The 22,834-nt window shown below is 36.9% G+C and overlaps 2 protein-coding genes across 2 annotated transcripts in view; both read left to right on the top strand.

The window, feature by feature from the left end:
• Positions 1-22,834, top strand: part of ELF9 (RNA binding (RRM/RBD/RNP motifs) family protein) — a 200,881-nt gene that overhangs the window by 105,497 nt on the left and 72,550 nt on the right. The window lies entirely within an intron of this gene.
• LOC149540219 (uncharacterized) lies at positions 4,783-5,509 on the top strand. Its single transcript, XM_089801354.1, has 2 exons — positions 4,783-4,903; positions 5,073-5,509. The coding sequence occupies exons 1-2, from the start codon at positions 4,814-4,816 to the stop codon at positions 5,397-5,399; spliced, it is 417 nt and encodes a 138-aa protein (XP_089657480.1). The 5' UTR covers positions 4,783-4,813; the 3' UTR covers positions 5,400-5,509.

Below are 22,834 nucleotides of genomic sequence, written 5' to 3'. Positions count from 1 at the left end.
TGCTCGGGTGCTTCTCGGGGTGCTTCCTGAGTGCTCGCGGAGTTCTTCGAGTAGAGGCCCAAAAAAGTTAAAAAAAAACAAGTGTTTTTGCATTGTTTTTGTTTTTGTTTTTTAAGTATGCTAACCCTAATTGGGTGTGGGTCCCATATGGTCTATTTGAAGGCTTAATAAGACCAATAGATCTCATTTTCATTTCACCATTTCATTTCACCATTTTGGAGCAGCAAGGAGCTAAGTGAGAAAGAGTGTTTGGAGGAGCTTGTGAGAGATTAGTGGGTGGTTTTGCAAGGGATTGCAAGATCAAGAGGAGCAAGAGGAGCAAGAAGGTTTGATTTGGCAAGTGTCTCCTCAAGTTCAAGCTTTCAAGGTAGGGTTTTTGTTATTTTACTTAGTTTTTTTTGGTTTTAAAAATCAATTTATAATTTTTAAATTTAGTATTTAGTATTTAGTATTTAGTTTTACTAAGTTACTTTCATGTTTCATTCTTGAATCTTGTTGATAGTTGATAGTTCTTAGTTCTATGATTTTTTATTTTATTATCTATATTAATTTTTAAGTGTTTTCATTGCTCTTAAAATAAAAATATGGCAATATGGCATATGCTGAAACATATTTTGTAAAATACTTTTCAGCATATGACATATTGCCATATTTTTATTTTAAGAGCAATGAAAACACTTAAAAATTAATATAGATAATAAAATAAAAAATCATAGAACTAAGAATATCAACTATCAACAAGATTCAAGAATGAAACTTGAAACTTGAAAGTAACTTAGTAAAACGTTTCAGCATATGCCATATTGCCATATTTTTATTTAGTATTTAGCTTCATTTTTTAATACTTTAAATTTTTAAATAGTAAATGCTAAAATTAAATAGTAAGGTTTTAAGTTTTAAATTATTTTTACTTGGGCTGAAATGTATCATGATCAGTGTTATAATTTTATTTTCATTTTGTGAAATGCAGTTTTATAAATGGCTTCTAGATCCAGCCAAAGTGCAGAAGACATAGAAATTAATGAGCCAAGTGCATTTGATTATGAGCTTGAACCTGAGCCTAAAGGAAGTGATCATGGGGCTGATGTAGGTGGTCAATCTGAGCCTGAGGAAGAGCTTCCTTATGTTGCACAAAGGGTGCCTTCTCCTGATTGCCCTTTTCAGAGATTTTGAGGAAGTATGTTAGGGGTCCTTATGACCCAAAGCCCCCTCTTAAACAATTTGCTACAAAAATTACATGCCCTACACCTTCACGGGGTGGCACACGCAAATGGAAGTGCAATATATGTGGAGCAGAATGGTTTGGCACCATTGCAAGAGTTAATTCACACTTTTTTTGGAGTGGTTTGGAGTGGCTATGGTGTGAACCCATGCATATTCTTGTCAAATCCTGAGAATGTCAAATACAGAATTGAAGTGAATAAAATATGGGGCATTTTTGATGATAGTGATGTTCCAGTGCCTAGATCTTTGTCTGCTAGGCAACAGGTACAGAATATACAACAGTTACAGGGGCAGCGAGATACATCTACTCGTATCTTGCATCAGAGAGCAGGGACTATGTCACCTACACCATCATTCTCCTCACCTACACATAGTTCAGCAAGGGACAACAGTAGGGGGAAGCGGAAAGCAACTACAAGTCGTAGTGATAGTAATCCCATTACTCATTTATTTAACATGCATGCAAGGGAACGGTTAGATGATGCTATTGGCGATTTCTTATTTGCCAATGGCATCTCTACACATGTGGCTCGATCTCCCTATTTTGTGAGGATGATGACCATGGCAGTGAATGAGGGAGAGCCATCATATGTGCCACTAGGTGACCACAAGCTGAGGACTATAGTTTTGGATAGAGCCTATGACAAGGTTGGGATCTTGATGGAGCAAATGAAAGCATGTTGGTTGGAGTCAGGTTGCAACATTATCATGGATGGGTGGATGGACATTAGTCATCGTCCACTCATCAACATTATGGTTACATGCATGGAGGGCCCATACTTTTTGAAGGCAGTTGATTGTTTAGGGCATCGTAAAGATGCTGATTTTCAGTTTCATGTGCTTAGGGAAGCCATTGAGGAGGTTGGACCACAAAATGTGGTCCAAGTTGTGACAGATGCAACACATGTGTGCAAAGCTGTAGGGAGGCTTGTTGAGGTAGCTTATTGGAATATTTGGTGGACTCCATGTTGTGTGTATGCCATGAACAATGCACTCAAAGACATGGGGAAAATAGAGTGGATTAGAAAGGTGGTTAATGATGGGAGAGAGGTGCAGATGTATATCTACAATCACCATACATCACATGCACTTTTCAGGGGCTTCGCAAAGAAGCAATTCCTGAAACCTGTTGAGACCAGGTATGCATCATATTATATTCTCTTGGAGAGAATGATTGAGTTGCAAGAGCCATTGCAACTCATGATGATGACACAAGAATGGAATTGATGGCCTGAGTCCAGAACAAAGCAGGGGAAGAGGGTAAAGGAGATAGTGAAGAGTGATCAATTTTGGAGTGATGCAAAATACATAGTCTCCATCATTACTCCAGTGTTTCAGGCGATTAGATATGGAGATGCAGATTCACCTAGCCTTGGAGAGATTTATGAGTGCATTGATTCCATGCTTGGGCAGATGAGGGCTGCTGTGCGTGAGAGAGATCCCACTCTAGCATTCTATACAGAGCACATTGAGCCTATCATTCACCGCAAGTGGGAGAAATTGAACACTCCTTTGCACATGGCTGCCTATGCATTGAACCCGCAGTGGTACATACCTAGGCCTGGTAGAGTCACACCACTTCAGGATGATGAGGTGAAGAATGGGTTCTTTCGATGCATTGCCAAAATGTATGATACTAAGACTGCTAGTGAGATTCACACCGAGTGGTCTGAATTTGCTAGTCTTTCAGGTAATCCTTAAATCTTGATTCAATGCTCTAAACTCTTTATAATTATAAGTAGGGTAACGTGACTCGCGGCGAGTCACGTGAGTCACGCGAGTCAGCAAGCTGCGCTGACCTCGCCGAGTCACAATGACTCGTGACCCGCGAGCGGCGAGTCACGAGGAGTGACTCGCGTGACTCGCGAGTCACCGAGTGACTTGCGTGACCCGGCCTCCTTGACTCGGCCACGACAGGCTTGAAATCGGGCCTTTAAAATATAATTTTTTACATGTTTTTTTAATTTTAATTTTTACATTTCAGAGACAAAGGGTATCAAGAAAGGAAGAGGAATTGCTGTAGTCGATTCACAAAGCAAGTCTACAGGAAAGAGGAAGTGGAAGAGCAAAAAAGAAAAACAAAAAAAACGACGACAAATTGAAACAGTTCGGAATGAATAATGTATGATGCCAAAGAAGGGTAGACATAAGCAGTTACCAAAAAGTGTGGAATTGGAAGAAAATGATAGAAATAGTGTGTTCCATGCAGTTTTGTGTGAGTTTCGGAGTGCTAATTTGGTATTGGCGGCGAGGGGCGCTGCCCCTCGACCCCGCCAGGGGCATTGCCCCCTAGACCCCCAGTCGTTGCGGATATCAGTCGTGGGAGTTTGACCAGTTGAGAAGAATTGGAGCTGCTGAAGGCATGGAGTGTCTGTGTACCAGAGACGCTGAGAGTAGGTGTTGCCTGTGAGGCTATCTTGGTGTATGCGTAGAGAGCTCGGGAGGAGCTGATCATCTAGTTGGAGGCAGTGCAACGACACTTGGCTCAGGGTATCGAAGAGTTGGAAATAGAGAAAGCAACACGGGTGGCTATCAAGGTCAGCTAAGGAGATACTATTGTGTTAGCAGAGGCTACAGATGCAACGTGGTTTGGAGACCAGTTTGGTGCAGGCATGGGATGAATGTGAAAGTGATGCGACAGAAATAGATCTATCTTGTTGTAGTTAGTCAATTAATATATTTTGTTGTTAATTTGTCTCAGATATTGTGTAATTGTCGTCTGGAGACGACCTTTCTTTTGTGGGGGGATGATGTTGTCGGTAAAATGTATAGTGTAGCCGACGGGTAGATTAGTATCCGAACGGGCACGTGATGCTTGAGTCACCCCTTCGGAAAGGTATATGTACATGTCTGAGATGGACTTTGGAATCATCAGTTAGAATCGATAGATCATTGTAGTCATTGGAATCAGATTGTAATCTGCAAATGCATACATGAATAAAGTACCTATTCTGAATTGAATCGTGTTATACATGTTAACTTCTTACCCTATGCGGTAAACAACTCATATAACCCTAAAAGGGCTCCCATAACAGTCTATAGTGATGTGTTGGATTTCATAATGCATAAATGATAATACATATACATTTTGATGGTTTGTATGGATTTATCTTAGTTTGATTTTAATTACTAGTAATATAGTATTTACTTTTAGCAATTTACCTTTGTAAGTTTGTAACTTTGTAGTATTGTACATATGTAATCGATGATTGACTTTAAAGTTTTAAGTTTTTAACTTAAAGTATGTGGCATGTGCATTATGATCAAATTATCTTCTATTTAATGATGTTATTGTCTTTACGCTTTATTCAATAATGGGTGCATGGAATATTCTTTAAATCCTAAAAAATCTCAAAATTTGAGATTTTTTCACTTTGCCGAGTCACCGCCGAGTCAGAGCCGGGTCATGAGTCAAGTTACCGTTGCCGAGTCCGAGTCTCGTTACACTGATTATAAGTTCTTTTAATAATTAATTGTTACTTTACTTATAACTTTATTTAAGTTATTTATAATTTTAATATTATGTTGTAAACTTTAAAACTTGGAACTTGTAGGATACTCGGATATTGCAAAGGTGGATCTCAAAACCATGGCACAAAAGAATCCCATTTTGTGGTGGAAATGTCATGGGTCACAAAAGCTAAAGATCACCTCACTAGCCATCCGACTGCTTTCACAGGTTTGTAATACTAATAACCAATTCTAGCCCTTTATAATCTTGACCTTGCTGATTTTAATTTATGATTCATTGATTCAATAATTATTAATCATCGATTTACCATTTATCATTTGTTACAAATTGTATGAACATTTTTTGTAACTTGTAACTTTCCACTTTGTTATCTCAGGTGTCTAGCTCCTTAGCTGCAGAGAGGAATTGGTCCACCTATAGCTTCATTCACTCTGTTAAGAGGAAAAGACTTACCTCTAAGAGAGCGGAGAAGCTGGTTGCTGTACATGGTTACTTGCGGTTCAAAGATCACAAGACACGCGAGTACAAGGAGAGCCCTGCAACACGATGGGATGTGGAGCCAAAGGATCCAGCTCCGATTGATGAGGATGCTGATGCAGAAGCCAATGTAGGGCTAGTTGGCGTTCCTTTAGAGGATCGGGATCTTACCCATGAGGAGTCTAGTAGTTCTAGTTATGAGGACTTCGGCATAGGGGATGATTAGAGAGCACTTGAGATGATTCCATTCTCATTATTGGCATTTTGTCATTTTGTTGATTATACTCACTTTGATATGGCTATGATACATTATTATTATTTCACTGTTTCATGCTATTCAACTCATTGCATCATGAGCATCTTTATGATATATGATATTCATAAAATCATATTTGAACAATGAATTTTGAATCTTGCATCTTGAACTAAGTTAATTTGTCAAATGGTCATTAGTAATAGTAATGGTTATGAAATTTCAAGTTTCAAGTTTGAACTTATGGTTTGTGAATCACATTTTAATTTTCTCTATTCATTCTAGTCAACTATATTTGGTATGTTAATGTTACATTGTTATATAATATATTGAAGTATCATTTTATAATTAGCATTTTCAATCATATATATTAATAATATTATATATATACTATGCAACCCCCTCCCCCCACTCCCTCTCCTCCCCCCCCCCCTTCTTGAACGCCCCCTCCGCTCCCCCACCGCCGCACCCCTAGCATCCCCAAATTGAGGCTATTTTTTTTCCGCACCCGAAACTCATCCCGACATCCCCCCGGACTGTCGCACCCTCGTGTCAGGGTAACATTGAACATAGTGCAATCCTTGACATCCCTGACCACTAAGGTGGGAAATTGGCCTCCAACTTTGCCAATTGGATCACTTGAAGAACTCCAGTAGCTTTTGAGGTCAAGAAATAGGCTAATCATCTAAAAGGTGACACTCAAGAAATTGGGGATGTTAGAGTCCACCCTTCTTGAAATTGCTTGTCCCCAAGCAATCTCAGAAACAAAAAAACACTCAGCAATCCATTCGAATCCCAAGGGTAGAACTGTGTAATTTCCCTATATTCACCAACTAGCTCTTGTAACATCATTAACAATCTAATTGACAAGACCTGCCAGATTAGAATTTTCTTTTGATGTTGTAGGAGTGAACATGTCATAGGGAAGTAACTCTGAAAGTTGACAAAGCTTGCTTCCCCAAACTACACAGAGTGAGCTGCCATCCACACTATCCAATATGTGCGTAACTGAACTATGCTCTTGAAAGAGATCATGCACATGAGAGTCAAAAGTAAAACCATATCTAATCAACACCATGTACAAATCCCAAAACTTCTCTACACTGTCTGGAATCCTGATGTACTAAAAGGATCCCAAACGCTAAACAAAAGTCCGCCAACAACCATATTCTTAGTCTGCTGTTGCTTAACTTTGAACCCAACTTCACCATGGCCAAAGTGGTCAAGCCAATTAGTGAGACCTATCCAAACTGTAATGCCAACCCTATCATCACTTGGGTCCCAAAGCACATTGAACTCACATCTGAAAGTGTTCGTATTACTACCACTATCTCCATCATCTGCAAGGCTCCCATGGATGTGTTGCTGTCTAGTAATACAACTTGTAGGCCCGTAGCCAATGATGCGATCTACTGTAGATGACAAATACTCATTCCTGAAATGATGGTACAACCTCTAAACTAATCCACACTGATACATCATCGAATTCCCTTTGTGTAGATCAGAAAAGTAGTGATAAGTACTCCTCCTGATGCATTTTTATTAAAAAACTCCCACCTCGATCAAGTGTTGCATGTCATAGCATTGAATGCAACTTCTATCATTTGACTCATCACCAACACCACTTGCAGTGCATGCAACCACAAGCAAACTAGATACACCATGTGGTTTTTTGTTACTCTGAACAGATGCACTCATTCCATCTGTATCATTTGCACTTGCAATTGTGATAGGTGTGGCCCTCTATACCAATATACACTGATACATCATCAAATTCCTTGTGTGTAGATCAGAAAAGTAGTGATGAGTACTCCTCCCGATGCATTTTTATTAAAAAGCTTCCACCTCGATCAAGTGTTGCATGTCATAGCATTGAATGTAACCTCTATCGTTTGACTCATCACCAACACCACTTGCAGTTCATGTGACCACAAGCAAACTAGATACACATGTGGTTTTCTGTTACTTTGAACAAATGCACTCATTCCATCTGTATCATTTGCACTTGCAACTGTGATAGGTGTGGTCACATCCTCAACTTTCTCACAATCATAGCCCATGGATATCAAATCATCAACTGCCTTTTTCGGAAACTGTAGTGCAATTGTAGATGGTGAAGATTGTGCTCGGCTCAACTCCACGGTAACCTCCTTTAACCGTGAATGTAATTCCTAAAAAACCAACTGGATGCTCTCCATTAATCCTGTAGTCACCTTAAGCTCATGATAGAAGTTACATAGCGAAGGAAAGGCTACCATCACAATTTTGATCCGCCACAGGTATACTCGAACCATAGGTAGCCAATGTCTGGCGAGTAGCATCAAAATGCTCAATAGTTGTAGCAATTTGACTTTCATTCACTGTTAGTTGCCCAACCAAATGATGTCTTTGGTATTAGTGGACCCTATGCAAGCTCTCTAACCCACAATCCGCCAAATGATACGAGGTTGTATCGACATTGATGAAGGTATGCTTTGATACCACTTGATGAAGGGCCACACTACCCGTACCAACTCACAACCAAAAATGAAACAATATGGAGATAGAGATGACAAAAATGCTTCATAAAGCATCCATTAATACTTGAAAATTCACTACAAGAGCTTACACTTGAAGAGCTTCTATTTTCCGAACTTGATTACAAATGATAATAAGCCTTCCTTAAATAGGCACTTCTAACCCGAGACATTACAAACACAACCAATGTGGGATAAAAGGTAAATACAACTACCTTTAAATAAATATTAAATTCCCACCCAAATACAACTAAGCACCCAACAAATATTAAATACATGATTTATCCAAATCCTTCTAGAATTTCCACCTACAGACCTCGATTAATGGAATGACAACTATTTTTCTTATTTTTCTATTTACGCCACCTATGCACCTTGAAAATAGAAATTCCTCTTTTATTTCTTTTCTCCTTTTTTTTTATTTCTCCTCTAATTTTCGTCACTTTCTCTCTCCTCCACAATTTTTTTTTTTTTTGTTTTTTTGTAAATTTTACATTCAACATGTCTCCCCTTTATTTTGGATGCAAGATGCTCCTGCATCAGACATCACTCACCTCATGACAAGTAGCATCATGCGTGATATTATCTTCGCACACATCAACACTCGAGGTAATGCTGCTAAGAATTTCAATGACTCATCTAATAAAGTGGAAGATGCTGCTACATTCAACTGCAAGTCCCTATAAGTCATGATCCTGGGATCTATTACCAGTAGAAGAATTTTGTAATTAATTTTCCCAAGTCTGATTTATGAAATCAGATCTGCGTTGGCCCACATTTGCATCACAACTAATTTCTAACACCCAATCATGAGCGTTAACACTAGGAAACTACGTACAACCAACTTTCACACATGGAAGGGCTGCTATCTCATGCATAGGCTCACCATTATGACTACTGTCATAAAAATCAAAACTTTTATTGTTGTTTGAATAAGTGTTTGCGTCCTTTTCTTTTGCAAACAAAGGATCTAGAATATCTGGATATTGTAGAAGCACTGATAATTTTTTGTTTTAATCTTGAAAGACATAATTATAATTGTGAAAGACACGCATGAGCTCTGTTATGAGCTCCTATATGGTTTTTATTCTTCCCCTGATTCACACAAACACTTAATCCTGAATATAAGAAGCCTCCCCAACAGGATGACAAGAAACTGCTCTAATACCACTATAATATCCCACACTATAATATTGTTTAGAATCTGATTTAGTTTTCAATTTTGGACGTTTGACATTTTGTTGACAACTTTGCATGTAATTTCTGATACTACTGTAACATCCTGCATTAGGATATTGTCTCAAATCTGTTTTGGGTTTTCAATTTTGGATGTTTGACATTTTGTCAAACACTTTGCATACAAGCTTTGATTGCACTGTAAGAACCCTGTCTAGGCTGATTCTAGTAAATAGAATTTTTCTGCCTTGTTTGTCTTTGTTCTGGTAAATGAATGTGGTATACTTGCAATTTTTGGTAGGACAATATAATGCAGAAAATAATAGATATTCAAATAATTTTTTTTTTCAACTTAAAATTGAAATCGTATTGAAAATACACAACTGAAAATTCGAGATTTTTATATCAGCTTAGATACTCAGTATTTTCACAAAATATCGACAACCGAGCTCTTAAAATATTCCCTATTATCAAAATCAACAACAGCCAAAATATTAGGTGTTACAATTAATGAACTTACAGGTAAACATACCTTGAAACCCTCTTAGAGTATGAATAACAACAACAAATGAATAGCTTGAAATCTGATCAACAATGACTGCAATAATGAAGCTATAGGTCTGCACTAGATGAAACATAAAAAAATTCTTCAAACTGTTGCACGAATCTGCTCTTTATGCTTAGATTGGAGTCCTGGATAAAGCCCCTACTATGGCAATGATTCAGCTGATCTCTCACCGTCTCAAGATTGCAATAGCAATGAAGTATATATGTTGTTCTTTAGGGCATAAAAATGGCTGAAACCCTTGGTTTCTCTTCCATAGTCACAAATTCCCAAAAGCATAGGCAAAATGATCATCAATGATGAGGTTGATTTTCGTTTTGATGTGCTTTTATAACTCTAATGTCCTTAATAGTATTTAAATGCACTTTTAGGTTTTTAATAAGAGTTTAAATACTTTAGTATTTTGGCCTCCAAAATATAGTCCATTAATTGCACTTTAAGTCACTTAAATGAAGGGCCATGACCTCATTGAATATAAAGTGAATTTTTCACCTTATAAATAATTATTAATAAAGTGATCACTTCATCAATAATAAAAGTAACATAACATCACAAATAATCATTATTTTTCAATTCCCTCCGCACTTGGGGGTTAACCATTATGTACACTGTGCACACATCTGCCTTACTAAAAATAGTAAGGGTCCTCTATCAACCCCTAACTTGATATCATTAGTAAATCCCTGAATACCTAATCAACAAAGATGCCAAGGGTCAACACCACAATTGAGGTTGGTCCAGGTGCCTTGCCAAATATAGAAACTAAACAAAACTCACTTATGATTAATAGTAAGTTCTTAAATAACTGCTCAAGCCCAGGTTGCCAAATTACAATATCGCAATTCAACATGTTTAGGTGCTCTGCTAAAGATAGAAATGCTGACTTTTCTGAAATAGACATTTACTACAAATAGTAAGTGTGTCAAATTGAATCAAACGAGTGCCTTGCCAAATATAGAAATTACACAAAACTCACTTACGATTAATAGTAAGTTCTTAAATAACTGCTCAAGCCTAGGTTGCCAAATTACAATATTGCAATTCAACATGTTTAGCTGCTCTGCTAAAGATAGAAATGCTAACTTTTCTGAAATAGACATTTACTATAAATAGTAAGTGTGTCAAATTGAATCAAACGAGAGCAATCCTTAACATCATTGAGAAATTGGTCTGCAACTTTGCCGAATGGATACTTTGATTAACTCCATCAGCCTATGAGGGTTAGGAAATAGGCTAATCCTCAGAAGGTTGACGCTCATGAAAATGTGGATAATACAAAGATGATGTTGAGCAAAAGCCCCAGTGGCACTTGTTATTTGAAAACATGATTATTTCAATAGGGGTTAGACTTACTTTGCAAGTTCTCTGAAAATTAAACCTGTTACCTATGTCATGTTCTATTTTGTCTCACTTTAACACCTTGAGTTTATGAATCATTAAGTGCCCATTTGTCTCTATTCTGTCTAGTTGGTCTATTTTCTACAATTTTATTTTAGTTTCTTTGATTAGTTCATCTTAATTGTGAGAAGTACAAAGATGAGTTTTGAGAACATTATGCGACAATGTCACTAAACTAGATTCGTAATTTTACCTATTCATTTTTGTATCATCAATACACCATGTTCTAACAAAAAATTGGGCCATTATTTTGATCATTTAGAACTTTGAATTCCAAATTGTAGGTGCATGTTCTAAATCAATTTAATCTGATCTCTGATCAAAGAACCAAAAATCAGAATCGGCAAGGCTTACTCGAACCATGAATCACCTATGAATCGGCAAAGTGAAAAACCCTTGAAATTTAAAGATTTTAATGATTTAAAACTTTTCCATGCGCCCTTTACTAAATATAACTAAAGAACACTATAACATCATCAAATAGAAGTTAACATACATAAACAAGAAACCTAATTGATAAATCCATCACATACGTAAAATTTAAATTGAAGCTTAAGTAAATAAACATCATAGGATCATAATGAGTCATGACATAGATATATAGATTATAGAATTATAAATGTTGTCAAATCATAAATGTTTGTAGCACAAAGATCCATAATGATAAAACCAAATCAAGATGACATCAAATCATAATGTATGTAAGTTGAAGATCCATGATGATGAAACACATGTCTATCTGTAAAGTCAAAGCGTAAACAAAATGAAAAAACAAGACTCTAGCTCAAGCCTCATCATCATCCTCAAGCTCAGTTGCATCCTCAGGCTCATACTCAATCTCTGAATGCCTTCTACAAAGGTGTCTAAGGTAGGTTCTAGAGGACTGATGAGCCATAGCCCTCGCATGTGAGATGGGTGCATGAACATCACTAGGGCCTATATCTGTGGCGTGCTTTGTGCATGCATGTGTGTCTACTAGTGCCTGCATGTGCTCTAGCCTCCTCTGCTATGGCCACAGCCTCTGCCTCTCTATCTACTTGGTCAACCCACTCATGGTCTTCCTTAGTGAAGATTGGTGCATCTGTAGCCTCAGTGAGCATGCTTACTTTGGATCAATCTCCTCTAGAATGATCGGAGAGGAGTCAGTGGCCAAAATCTGTCTTGTCCTAAGGCAAAGGTTGTAATGAACAAATACAAGATCATTCAACCTCTGCACAGACAACTTGTTTTGCCTCTTCGAGTGGATATGCTCGAACATGGACCAACTGTGCTTACTCAAAATACGAATGACAATTTTCTGAAGATTTGGGGTTGATTGCCCAAACATTTGCCACCATCTATTTGAAATGAGGGAAAACAAAAACAATTAGTTTCATTTACAAGCACAACTTTAAGGCTAAATTACAAAGTCAAAAAATAAAATGCATAAGTTGTAACAATTATGAATTAACTTTAAGAATATATCATTTTGACCTGGCTGTAATGATGTGTGAGCCTCTATGGCCATCCTACTAGAGAAAAGCAGCCTCTCATTATTGAATTTGCCCAGCTCAATGGTTGCAGTTGCGGCACTACCATCAGTACTCAACCTTTGCATGATTGTGTATAGGCCGGTAAGAACCTCCTCATCCGCCTTGAAGTTAGGAAGGAAAGGGTACTTGAAGTTAGGAAGGAAAGGGTATGCTGGATTAAGGTAACAGGCAGCTCCATGGATGGGCCTATGAAGTTGATTTTGCCATCTTCTATCAATAATGTCCCAAATGGGGCAACACTTCTCCAACACTCCTGCATACTGGGCTCTAATGGCCTCCTTGGCCCTATCCATGCCTTCATGTATGTAGCCTATAGAGGGCTTCTTCCCATTAGCAGTTCGCAGGAGAGATACAAGGAGCTCACTAATCTGCATATAATGTAAAATATATATTTGAGTCAAAACTAGATTATAAAGCTAAATCATTAAATAATTAAAATTATTAAATAATAAATAACAATACTAAATGTTAAATTGTAAAAAATTTACCTTGATTATTTCTTGAGTATGTGCCCCAAAACCATCCTCATCAAAGAGGATATTCCCCACATCTATGCCCGTGGTGGTCTTAGCATAGGAAAAAGAAACAAACTCCTCCCCAACAATCATGCGCCTCAGTTCTTCGCTTGATGTCATCAAAGATTTCAGTGTGATGAAATTCGAAGCAAACTTCATGATGCCCAAACAAGCTAACTCCCTATTTCCTATGTATTTCCTCATTGTGGCGAGGACAAAAACATGATTGTATATAAACTTGCATATGCTTTTTGCCCTTTTGACACATGATTTGACCCACTCAATCTTACCAATGCCCTCCAACATGAGGTCAAGGCAATGTGCGGCACAAGGAGTCCAAAATATTGTGGGGTGCCTCTCCATCAATAGTTTGCCTGTAGCAATTTCAAAATTAATTAGAATTTTACACATGTTAAGAAACTTAGACTTAGAAAAGTTCAAAATTTGATAAGTTAAACTTAAAAGTTTACCCTGCAGTAACATAACTTGCTGCATTATTTGTCACCACCTGCATCACATGTTCTTCCCCTACCTCTGGTATGACTTCCTCAATAACCTCACATAGGTATGTGGCGTTTTTGACTTGAGAGGAAGCATCAATAGATTTGGTGAACATGGTGGATCGTACAAAATTGAAATGGAGCGAAACATTTAATTATCATGATTATGATTCATGGGCCATCAACAAATTAGCAATCAACATATCAAAATTTAAATTAGCATGTAGGAAAATAGAATGATCATTCACATCCACAGGAAACAAGAAAATTGAGGAGTGTTCTTCCCCTCCAATCTCTCCAACCATCAATCATGACGGTGCAACCCTTTATAGTCCATTCTTTTTGGTGGTCGGCTAACTCAAACTTCATGTCCTCTACCATTTCATCTAAAGAGGTAGCCACTCAACTTAGCCTCAGTAGGGGCTTTAAAGCCCGGATCACAAATAGTTACAACATCTATCATGCCTTGCCAATAAGGAGTCCTGTCACAAATAGATTATGATTAGAAATTTAGATAACAAATCATTATGTAATATCAAATATGAATCTACAATTACACAAGTATAAATATTAAATAATTAAACAAGAGAAAAAATAAAAAAGAAATAATTACCTTGTTGCAATAAATGGAATGTTGCAAAAGTAACAAAACGTGCAATTTTTTTTTCTAGCAACATCATGAATCTCCTTGTTCAAGCTACCCATGCTCTCAAGTGAGGGTTGTGAGCCAGGAGTAGTAACTATCCAATCTGGCCTTCTACACTCTAGGCTGAAATATAATAGGCCCAGGCTCAGTATAAGAACGACTAGCACTAGGACAAGCACTAGCACTAGGACAAGCACTAGCACTAGCACTAGCACTAGGACGAAAGGGAGGCCTAGAAGAACCCTTTCAACGCAACCTATAGATGTGGATGTGGATGAGGGCGCATGGAAGCCAATAGCACCTAACTATTCACGTTGTCTTTTCTTATTTAACTTCTCTTGTTCCAAAGCCTCTAATGCCATTAACATTTTCTTTTTGCCTCAGTGGTTTGTTTAGTGCACAGGATAACATCATGTCCAGGTATGCCTCCAATATGATATTTGAATCTATAGATGCCACCCGAGTTTATTTCTTTACAAAAGAAACATTTTATTCGATACTTTGTACTTCCAAGAAATTCTTCAATATAGATCCAAGCCTCGTCCTTTTCAGACATTATGGAAAATGAATGCTAAGGCTGCTGCAATAAGAAAAATCCATTACAAACTTAAACTAAAAAAAAAAAACAGAAAACCCTACATTATTTCTGAGCAAATTGTACAATGTAAAATCAAATAGATGTTGCAATTTGTTATAAAAACATTGTAGGGTTTGCAAGATTGCACCTTGCAATTTAGTAAAAATATGTAGAAACTAAAGATAAGATAAGGTAAGATAAGATAATGATATTAGTGTTCAACAGTAGACCACCAAAAGGTCTATGAGATTGAAAGATTACAATAATGAAACTGAAAACAACAGGAGCACCAAACAATGTCTGGGAACAAAAGAAAACAACAAAATAGAAAGCAAGAAGAAGAAAAGAAGAGAAGCAAAGAGAAGGCCAATAGAAAGACTAGGGGTCCTTTCTAGATAGGAAGAAATTAGTCACAGAAGGATATGCCTGCTGATGGGTAGAAACTCTGCTCTGTCTTTGGAAATTCGTAGAGGAGTGTCACTGCTGCAAATATCTGGAACAAGATCTGATAGTGCTGGAATGACGGGGAGAGCTAGTAGAACTAGATGACCTTTTCACACCACGTAAAGGAGATAAGGGTGTGAAAAAGGCTGTAATGAGCTGAATAGAAGTATTCCGGTTAGGAAGAACTGACTGAAGCGTAGTGTCACGAAGAGTAGTGGCCTCCTAAAGATAAAGTGCAAGACATCGCTGATCATAGTAACTGAAAAAATCATAAAGAGAGAAGCACTCCTGGAACAGATAGAAAAATCTCCCTTTGATCTCATAGTAGACAGGACAACGGTAGATAAATTGAATCTCAGTGTCAACCTCATCCAAAGTGCACAGCTTACAGATTCGCTCCCTGCTGTCAATGTGATGATCAGTCTAAGCCTGAAGACGATGAGAGCAAACTCTAAAAGACATTCAAGATTTATAAATGAAAACTTAAAAAAATTGACAATAAAATAAAAAATACACTTACATACAAAAAATAATCAACACTTACCTCTTGCAAATGAGTTGAGGAGTGTTTCTATTGGCTCCTTAAAGCTCCCAATGCAATCTTATGGCCTCTCCAAACTAATTTTTGATCTCCTTGATGCTCTTCTTTTTTGCTGTTTGCAACCTTGTGGTTTCTCTTTTCTCTTCTCTCTTCTCTCTCACTTTTCCTCTCTTTTTCTCATACTAAACAATTAGAAGATCCTTTAGGGTTATAAGAAAGAGGAAAGACAAAATAAAATATTAAAAATTGTTTATTTTTTTATGTTTTTGAGTTGACAAACTTATGCTAGCTGCGGCCGATTTCTCGTGTTTATTAAAGGCGATTTTTGCCTATTTTTGGTGAATCGTGATTTTTTGGCGATTCATGTGATTTTTTGGGTCAAAAATCAGTGAGCTGATTCACCAACGCACCATGAATCGCTCGCCTTGGGTCAGATCAATGAATTGCCCGAATCGCGGTGATTCACGTTACTCTGCTATAGATGATTTGTTTCTTGTTCATTCAAAACTTTCCTATTCTATGCCTATCTTTATTCTTGCATGAGTTTAGGTCTCTTCTATTTTGCCATGACTTAATTATAACTCTTCCTTTATATTTTCTTGCCTTTTGTAGAGATCTTTTTTTTTTTTGGGATTTTGATTATCATGCTTATTTTTTCTTCCACATTTATCTCACCTTATAATGCAGACACTATGAATCATCACATTTAAGGAGTTTTGAGTTGGCTCTTCTAAGATTTAATTGGAAGTTGCCTTATGGTGTTCTCTTGTTTTGTTGTCAACCTTGTCAGAGTTTATTATATTTGACTGTATTTTCATTGGATTTCATTAATCTCCTGAAGATAATGATGTGGGGTATTCAGTGTGGGCTGCTGTGGGTTCAGGTTTGAAACTGGATGAATAGTGTTCCCCTTCTTTCATTTGATTGTAGCGGTCATATTGACCTGAATCGTTTATTTTATTACTAAAAAGCCTCTCCAGGTCTAATTCGATCCAGGTTACGCACCCAAATAGAAGATATTCATCCGCTCCATTTGGGGGTGAGGGATAGGGGCAACCTGCACTGCGAGCAGCTCTCCTCTGCACTGGGCTGGGTGGTCCTTCCCTTAGCCTTAGAAATAATAGGGGTAGGGGTAGGGGTAGGGGGTTTTGATGGCTGGTCAGAGAAAGCGATACTGATCAGACAACTATTCTATTAGGACTTCATTGGGAAAGAAGGTCAAGTAAAGTTGACTTGTTAGGTAGGTAGTTCTAAGTTCTAACAACTGATCACTTGTGTAGAAATTGTGAGACAGTTCCGTAGATTACAGTGCATCCAATTTCTGGGAACTAGAGCTTGAAAAAAATGAGAATAGTATAGACAAAACATTAAATACCAAATAGAAACGACAAGTTTTCTTATGCAGACTTACTGTTGGATGATATTATTCTATGACTAAAAGTTATGCAGTTGCCCACAACTTCCAATTTACCCATTTCAACTTGTGACCCTGTAATAGAAGTTAAATAAATTTAGTCCTTAATATAAAATGATTAACCTCTTTCATTGGTTTATAGATCCAACTAGCACTCCCCTGATCTTAAGGGTTAAAATATCAACTGACTGGCAGCATTAACACTCTTGTGTGAATTGGTGAAATCACTTCATCTTGCCAACTGGGCAACTGCACTATGATATTGATCAACTGGTTTTGATTGTACCCTTTGTCACTCCCTCTTTTGTGGTTTTCTGATGCTACTTGAGACGACTATTTTAATGTGAGATATGCTTTCTCGAGCATAAGCTTTTGATCTTTGTACGCTTGTATCCATACATACGGTAAGACTATCTTCTTGACATTGGATTTTTGCCTCCCATGAATCTTATGTCTGTGATATGATACATCTTTCTAATGCCCAACTATGCAAGCCACTTTGCAAATAACCAAGTGCCTGCAACACTAGTTATCTTGTCTATTGATTTGAAGGCTGATCAAACACGCCTTAGCATTGTTAAGAAATTAACCTGGATAATCTACAAGTCTATGGGTGCAGATCGTGCCTGACTCTCCTTGTTTTATATTCTCTAAGAATGACATTTGTTATTATTTATACTCTCTCTATAGGTGCCGGCGATCAGGAAGTAATTGGTTTAGTTTGGCCTTAACTAACTTTAGTTAGATCTTGCTAACAATTTCTTATGGTTGCCGACTTTGAGATATTTAACTAATTGGTATATGTCAAGGGTTATGTCCCTTAAGGGACATACCCTCTAAAGAGGATATATAGGTGGGTTTTGTATGCAGTTTGGAGAACACACAACACACTTACAGTCTGATCTTCAAGCATACATAACCTCATGGGTTCTTAGCAACAATTTCAACACTCCAGTTTGTGATTATCCCAGAATTTACAGTCATCTTATATTTCAGCATATTCAGACCTGAATATAAGATTTGCATCAAGGTTATTTCTGAGTCTTATCTGACTTTGATCTTGAATTCAGATTTTGTTATCAGAATTTGCAGAACATTACATGGTATCAGAGCCCTGTTATCAGATCTAGGGCTCTACAGATTTTCAATTATCAGACCTCTTTATATCCAGTAGTTATCTTTCATTTCCAATGGCATTTACAATCAGGCCTGAGGACAGATTCGATGGAAAGGAACATTTTGAAGCATGGAAATTCAGAATCTTGATGATTCTCGAAGGAAATAATGTTAGACAGTTTGTTGATGGAGCATCCAAATAGCTACCTGTTGAACCTCACAAATCCATATGGACTAATGGAAACAGGAAAGCCATTCAAATCATCTTGGATGGAGTTAAGAATGACATCATACCTATGCTTACAAAACACCAAACTGCCTATGATATGATGAATGCATTACGAAATGCATTTGAAGTAAATAATGCAACGAGGGTCCTTGCACTAAAGAGACAACTAAATCACATCCAAATAAAGAAAGGAGAATCAATAAACTCTTATTTTCTAAGAGTTGCTGGTATTAGAGATGAATTGTCAAGCATAGGAACCATCATAAATGATACCGAACTAACGCTCATGGCCATAGATGGACTGCCAGAATCATAGGAAACATTTGCACAAGGAATAAGTGCTAGAGATCAGCTTCCAGATTTTAACAGACTTAAGAATGATTGTCTTCAGGAAGAATCAAGAAAACTAAAGAAAGGAGGAAAACCTAAAGTGGAAGATGAAGAACTTCACGTTCTTAATGCCAACTCTTATAAAGGCAAGAAAAAGCATTTCAAAAAAAAAAAAAGGAAATTAGAAGAATGGAAAGCCCAAGAAAGACCAATCAAAAATAAAATGTTTCAAATGTGAAAAATTTGGACACTATAGATCTAATTGTCCAGAAAACTCCAAACAAGCAACGAATTGCACAAATTTTGTTAGAGAAGAAGAAACTTATGATCCGGAGAATCGTGTTTTGTATTCCTCCTTATCAAATGAAACCTCAAATAAGGCATGGGTAATAGACTTAGATACCGATTCGTGCCAGTAGGGCCTGGCTTCCGCATCCGATGCAGACGGATGCGGGAAGCCTCTGGATGCCTGCGGGTGGCTTCCGGGCAACACGCTCAAGGAATCCGGGAGCATTCGGACGCATCCATGGGAGTTAGGAGGGAAAACAATAAAATATTGTATATTTTAACTTAAACTTTCATAACATGTGACTAAAAGCATTTCTTAAAATGTTTTTTCACAATAAAACCCTAAAACGACCCTAGAAGACAACATAGAAGCATTCACAAGAGTCATTTTAGAATTTTGTTTGCACCTATAGCCACTCCTTCATTGTGAAGCCAAGTTCAGCGTTTTCAAAGAGGATCGATCGAAGAGGGAGAGATAGCTTTCTCAAAGAAGTTTAAACCATTCAAGGTAAGTGTTCAATTCTTTTCTTGAGTATTTAGATGAGTTTTTTTGAGTTTTTAATGATTTTTTTCAAGTTCTTGAAGATTTTTTATAGTTTCTTTTCAAAATTTTTTTTGAAAGATATGTAGAAAGAACTTTGGGTATCTATTTTAGTAGTTTTTCTCACTTCTTTCCACTTGTATGCATGATCATTGATGTTCATAGTTGTTAGGAACTAATTAAAATTAATTTATTTTCTTATAAAAGAGGCCCATTGGACACCGCATTTAAAATGGGGGCAAGAGACCGCGCTGAAGAAGCTATTGCACGTTGCCTTTATGCGAATGGGCTTTCTTTCAACTTGGTGAGATCACCATATTGGAAGGAAATGATGGCAGCAATCAAAGAATCACCAGCTGACTACACAAGCCCGGGCTATGTTAGTGTGGCACGTGGTGCATCTAGCATAAGTGGAACCATGCTTGGTTCAAATGATCTTTCAGCAGTTGGAGATGACAATGAGAATGTGGATTTTCTTGTGAATCTCTATGATTCAAAGTCAAACTCTGATTGATTGAATCTTCAGACTTCAATCATTTACCATGTTTTTAAATTTTATTTTGTTGGAATCTTGAACATGACCTATTTGAACTTATTGTTTAAGAGTCAAGACTAAACGCTAATGTTGGACAAGCACATATTGATATTGATATATGAATATCATATGAATTTTGAAATATCTTGAATTTTGTTTAAGGGTTCTAGTTAACTGTTAAGTATCATAGATTCATAGTCATATTATGATTTATCAAATGATTTGTTTTTGTGTATTTCTTGCATTTCTATGCATATGTTAATATTATACTATATATATATATATATATACGTTTCCTCTCGCATCCGCATCCTTAAAAAAAAAAAATCCCCACATCTCGTATCCGCTTCTGGAATCCGCATCCGAATCGGTAACTTAGGTAATAGATAGTGGATCTTCCAGGCATATAACGGGATACAAAGAAACTCTAGATTTCTTGTCCGAGAAAGTTAACGGTGAAGTTACCATTGGTGATAACTCAGCACATTCAGTTAAAGGAATTGGTAGCTGCACTTTGAAGCTAAAGACAGGAAATACTCTTCTTCTTAAGGATGTACTATATGTACCAGGGATAAAAGGAAGCTAATATCAATTACAGCGTTAGAAGATAATGGACACAATGTTGCATTCGTGAATGGCAAAGTATTAACTTGGGTTAAGAACTCTTCCATCAAGAAAGCTAAAGTAATTGGTCAAAGAAAGGGATATTTGTATGAACTGAATATAGAACCCATTCAAGCCCTTGTTCACAAAGCAGAAGATTCAAACGAAATATGGCACAGAAGATTAGGGCACATAAACTTTAAAACCCTATCTACTATGGAAAAGATGGTTACCAGATTACCAAAATTAAACCAAGATCACCCTAGTATTTGCAAAGGGTGTGCCCTAGGTAAAAGTACTGGGAGTCCCTTTCATGATAGTACTAGAAAAACAAATAATGTACTAGAATTAATTCATTCAGATTTATGTGGACCCATGTTCGTTCCCTCCTTTGGAGGATTCTGGTATTATGTCTTGTTCATAGATGACTTCTCTAGGAAAACATGGATTTATTTTTTAAAATGCAAAGAATCAGAAAAAATCTTACAAAGATTTAAGGAATTCAAAGCATTAACTGAAAATTTTTTAGGACATAAAATTAAAACCCTTAGAACAGATAATGGAGGAGAATATACCTCAGATTTGTTTAAATTTTTTTGTAAAGAATCAAGGATCAAGAGGGAGTATACTGTTCCTTATAACCCTGAACAAAATGGGGTAGCTGAAATGAAAAACATGACAATTATAGAAGCTGCTAGGGCTATGATTTTTGACCAAAATCTAGAATACTATCTTTGGGCAGAAGCCTCTTGTACTGCTGTATACATCCAAAACAGAAGCCCTCACTCCTATCTTAAAGATAAGACCCCTAAAGAAGTATTTACTAAAATAAAATCTAATATGTCATCTTTGAATCTTTGGATGTCCTGTATACATTCATGTGCCAAAAGAAAAGAGAACCAAATTAGAACCATTTGGAAGGAAGGGTATCTTTGTAGGGTATAGTGAAACTTCTAAAGCATATAGAATTTTCATACCTGGACAGAAAACTATTGAACTTAGCAGAGATGTAATCTTTGAGGAAGATATTGCATTTAAAAGAGCAATAAATTCCAATGAACCCTCTCCTTTATCAAATGCTGAAAGAATAAGTGAGTTTGAATCTCAGAGGGAGAACTTAGAAGAGGTCGAAGATGAAATAAACCTTGAAGAAAGTTCAAAGAAAAGGCCACTTTGGGCCATAAAAACAGTTGAAGCAGTTCAAGATTTCGCTACACCTTCAGGATTAGTCAGAGAAAATGAAAGACCTAAAAGATTTTCTGGTTATACAACAAATATTATTGATTTATCCAAAATAGAGCCAACCAATCCTTCTGATGTTATTAAACATCCAGCTTGGAAAGAAGCTATGACTGAAGAATATCAATCAATTATGAAAAATGATGTTTGGGAAATAGTTCCAAGGCCAAAATGAAAATCCATTGTTTCTTCAAAATGGATATTCAAAATAAAGCATGTTGTTGATGGAAGTATTGAGAAATATAAAGCCAAATTTGTAGCCAGAGGTTTTTCTCAAAAAGAAGGAATTGATTATGAAGAAACCTTTGCTCCTTTTGCCAGATATACTACCGTTAGAGCTGTCTTAGCAATTGCCGCATCTAAGGGATGGAAGGTACATCAGATGGATGTAAAGACAACATTTCTCAATGGGAAGATTTCAGAAGAAGTCTATAGAGAGCAATCAGAAGGATTTGAAACCCATGATCCAAATGCCTTTGTTTGTAGACTCAAGAAAGCTTTTTATGAGCTTAAACAGGCTCCCAGGGTTTGGTATGAAAGGATTGATAAATATCTCTCCGGCTTAGGATTTTCTAAGAATGAAGCCGATCCGAACTTGTATTATAAAAGAGATAACGATGGTATGGTAATAATGATATTGTATGTTGATGATTTATTAATCATAGGTGATGATCATCTTATAGATCAGTGCAAGAAAGATCTT

The sequence above is a fragment of the Cupressus sempervirens genome, chromosome 9, assembly GCF_028749045.1.
Source record: "Cupressus sempervirens isolate cs-2001-9-10 chromosome 9, ASM2874904v1, whole genome shotgun sequence".
NCBI classification, from domain to species: domain Eukaryota; kingdom Viridiplantae; phylum Streptophyta; class Pinopsida; order Cupressales; family Cupressaceae; genus Cupressus; species Cupressus sempervirens.
Note: the sequence above shows the minus strand (reverse complement) of the source record. Positions and strands in the feature narration are given on the sequence as shown.

Coding starts and splice junctions, on each gene's coding strand:
- LOC149540219 (XM_089801354.1), top strand. CDS start 4,814: ATGGCACAAAAGAATCCCATTTTGTGGTGGAAATGTCATGGGTCACAA. Junction 4,904..5,072: donor CCATCCGACTGCTTTCACAG/GTTTGTAATACT, acceptor TTGTTATCTCAG/GTGTCTAGCTCCTTAGCTGC.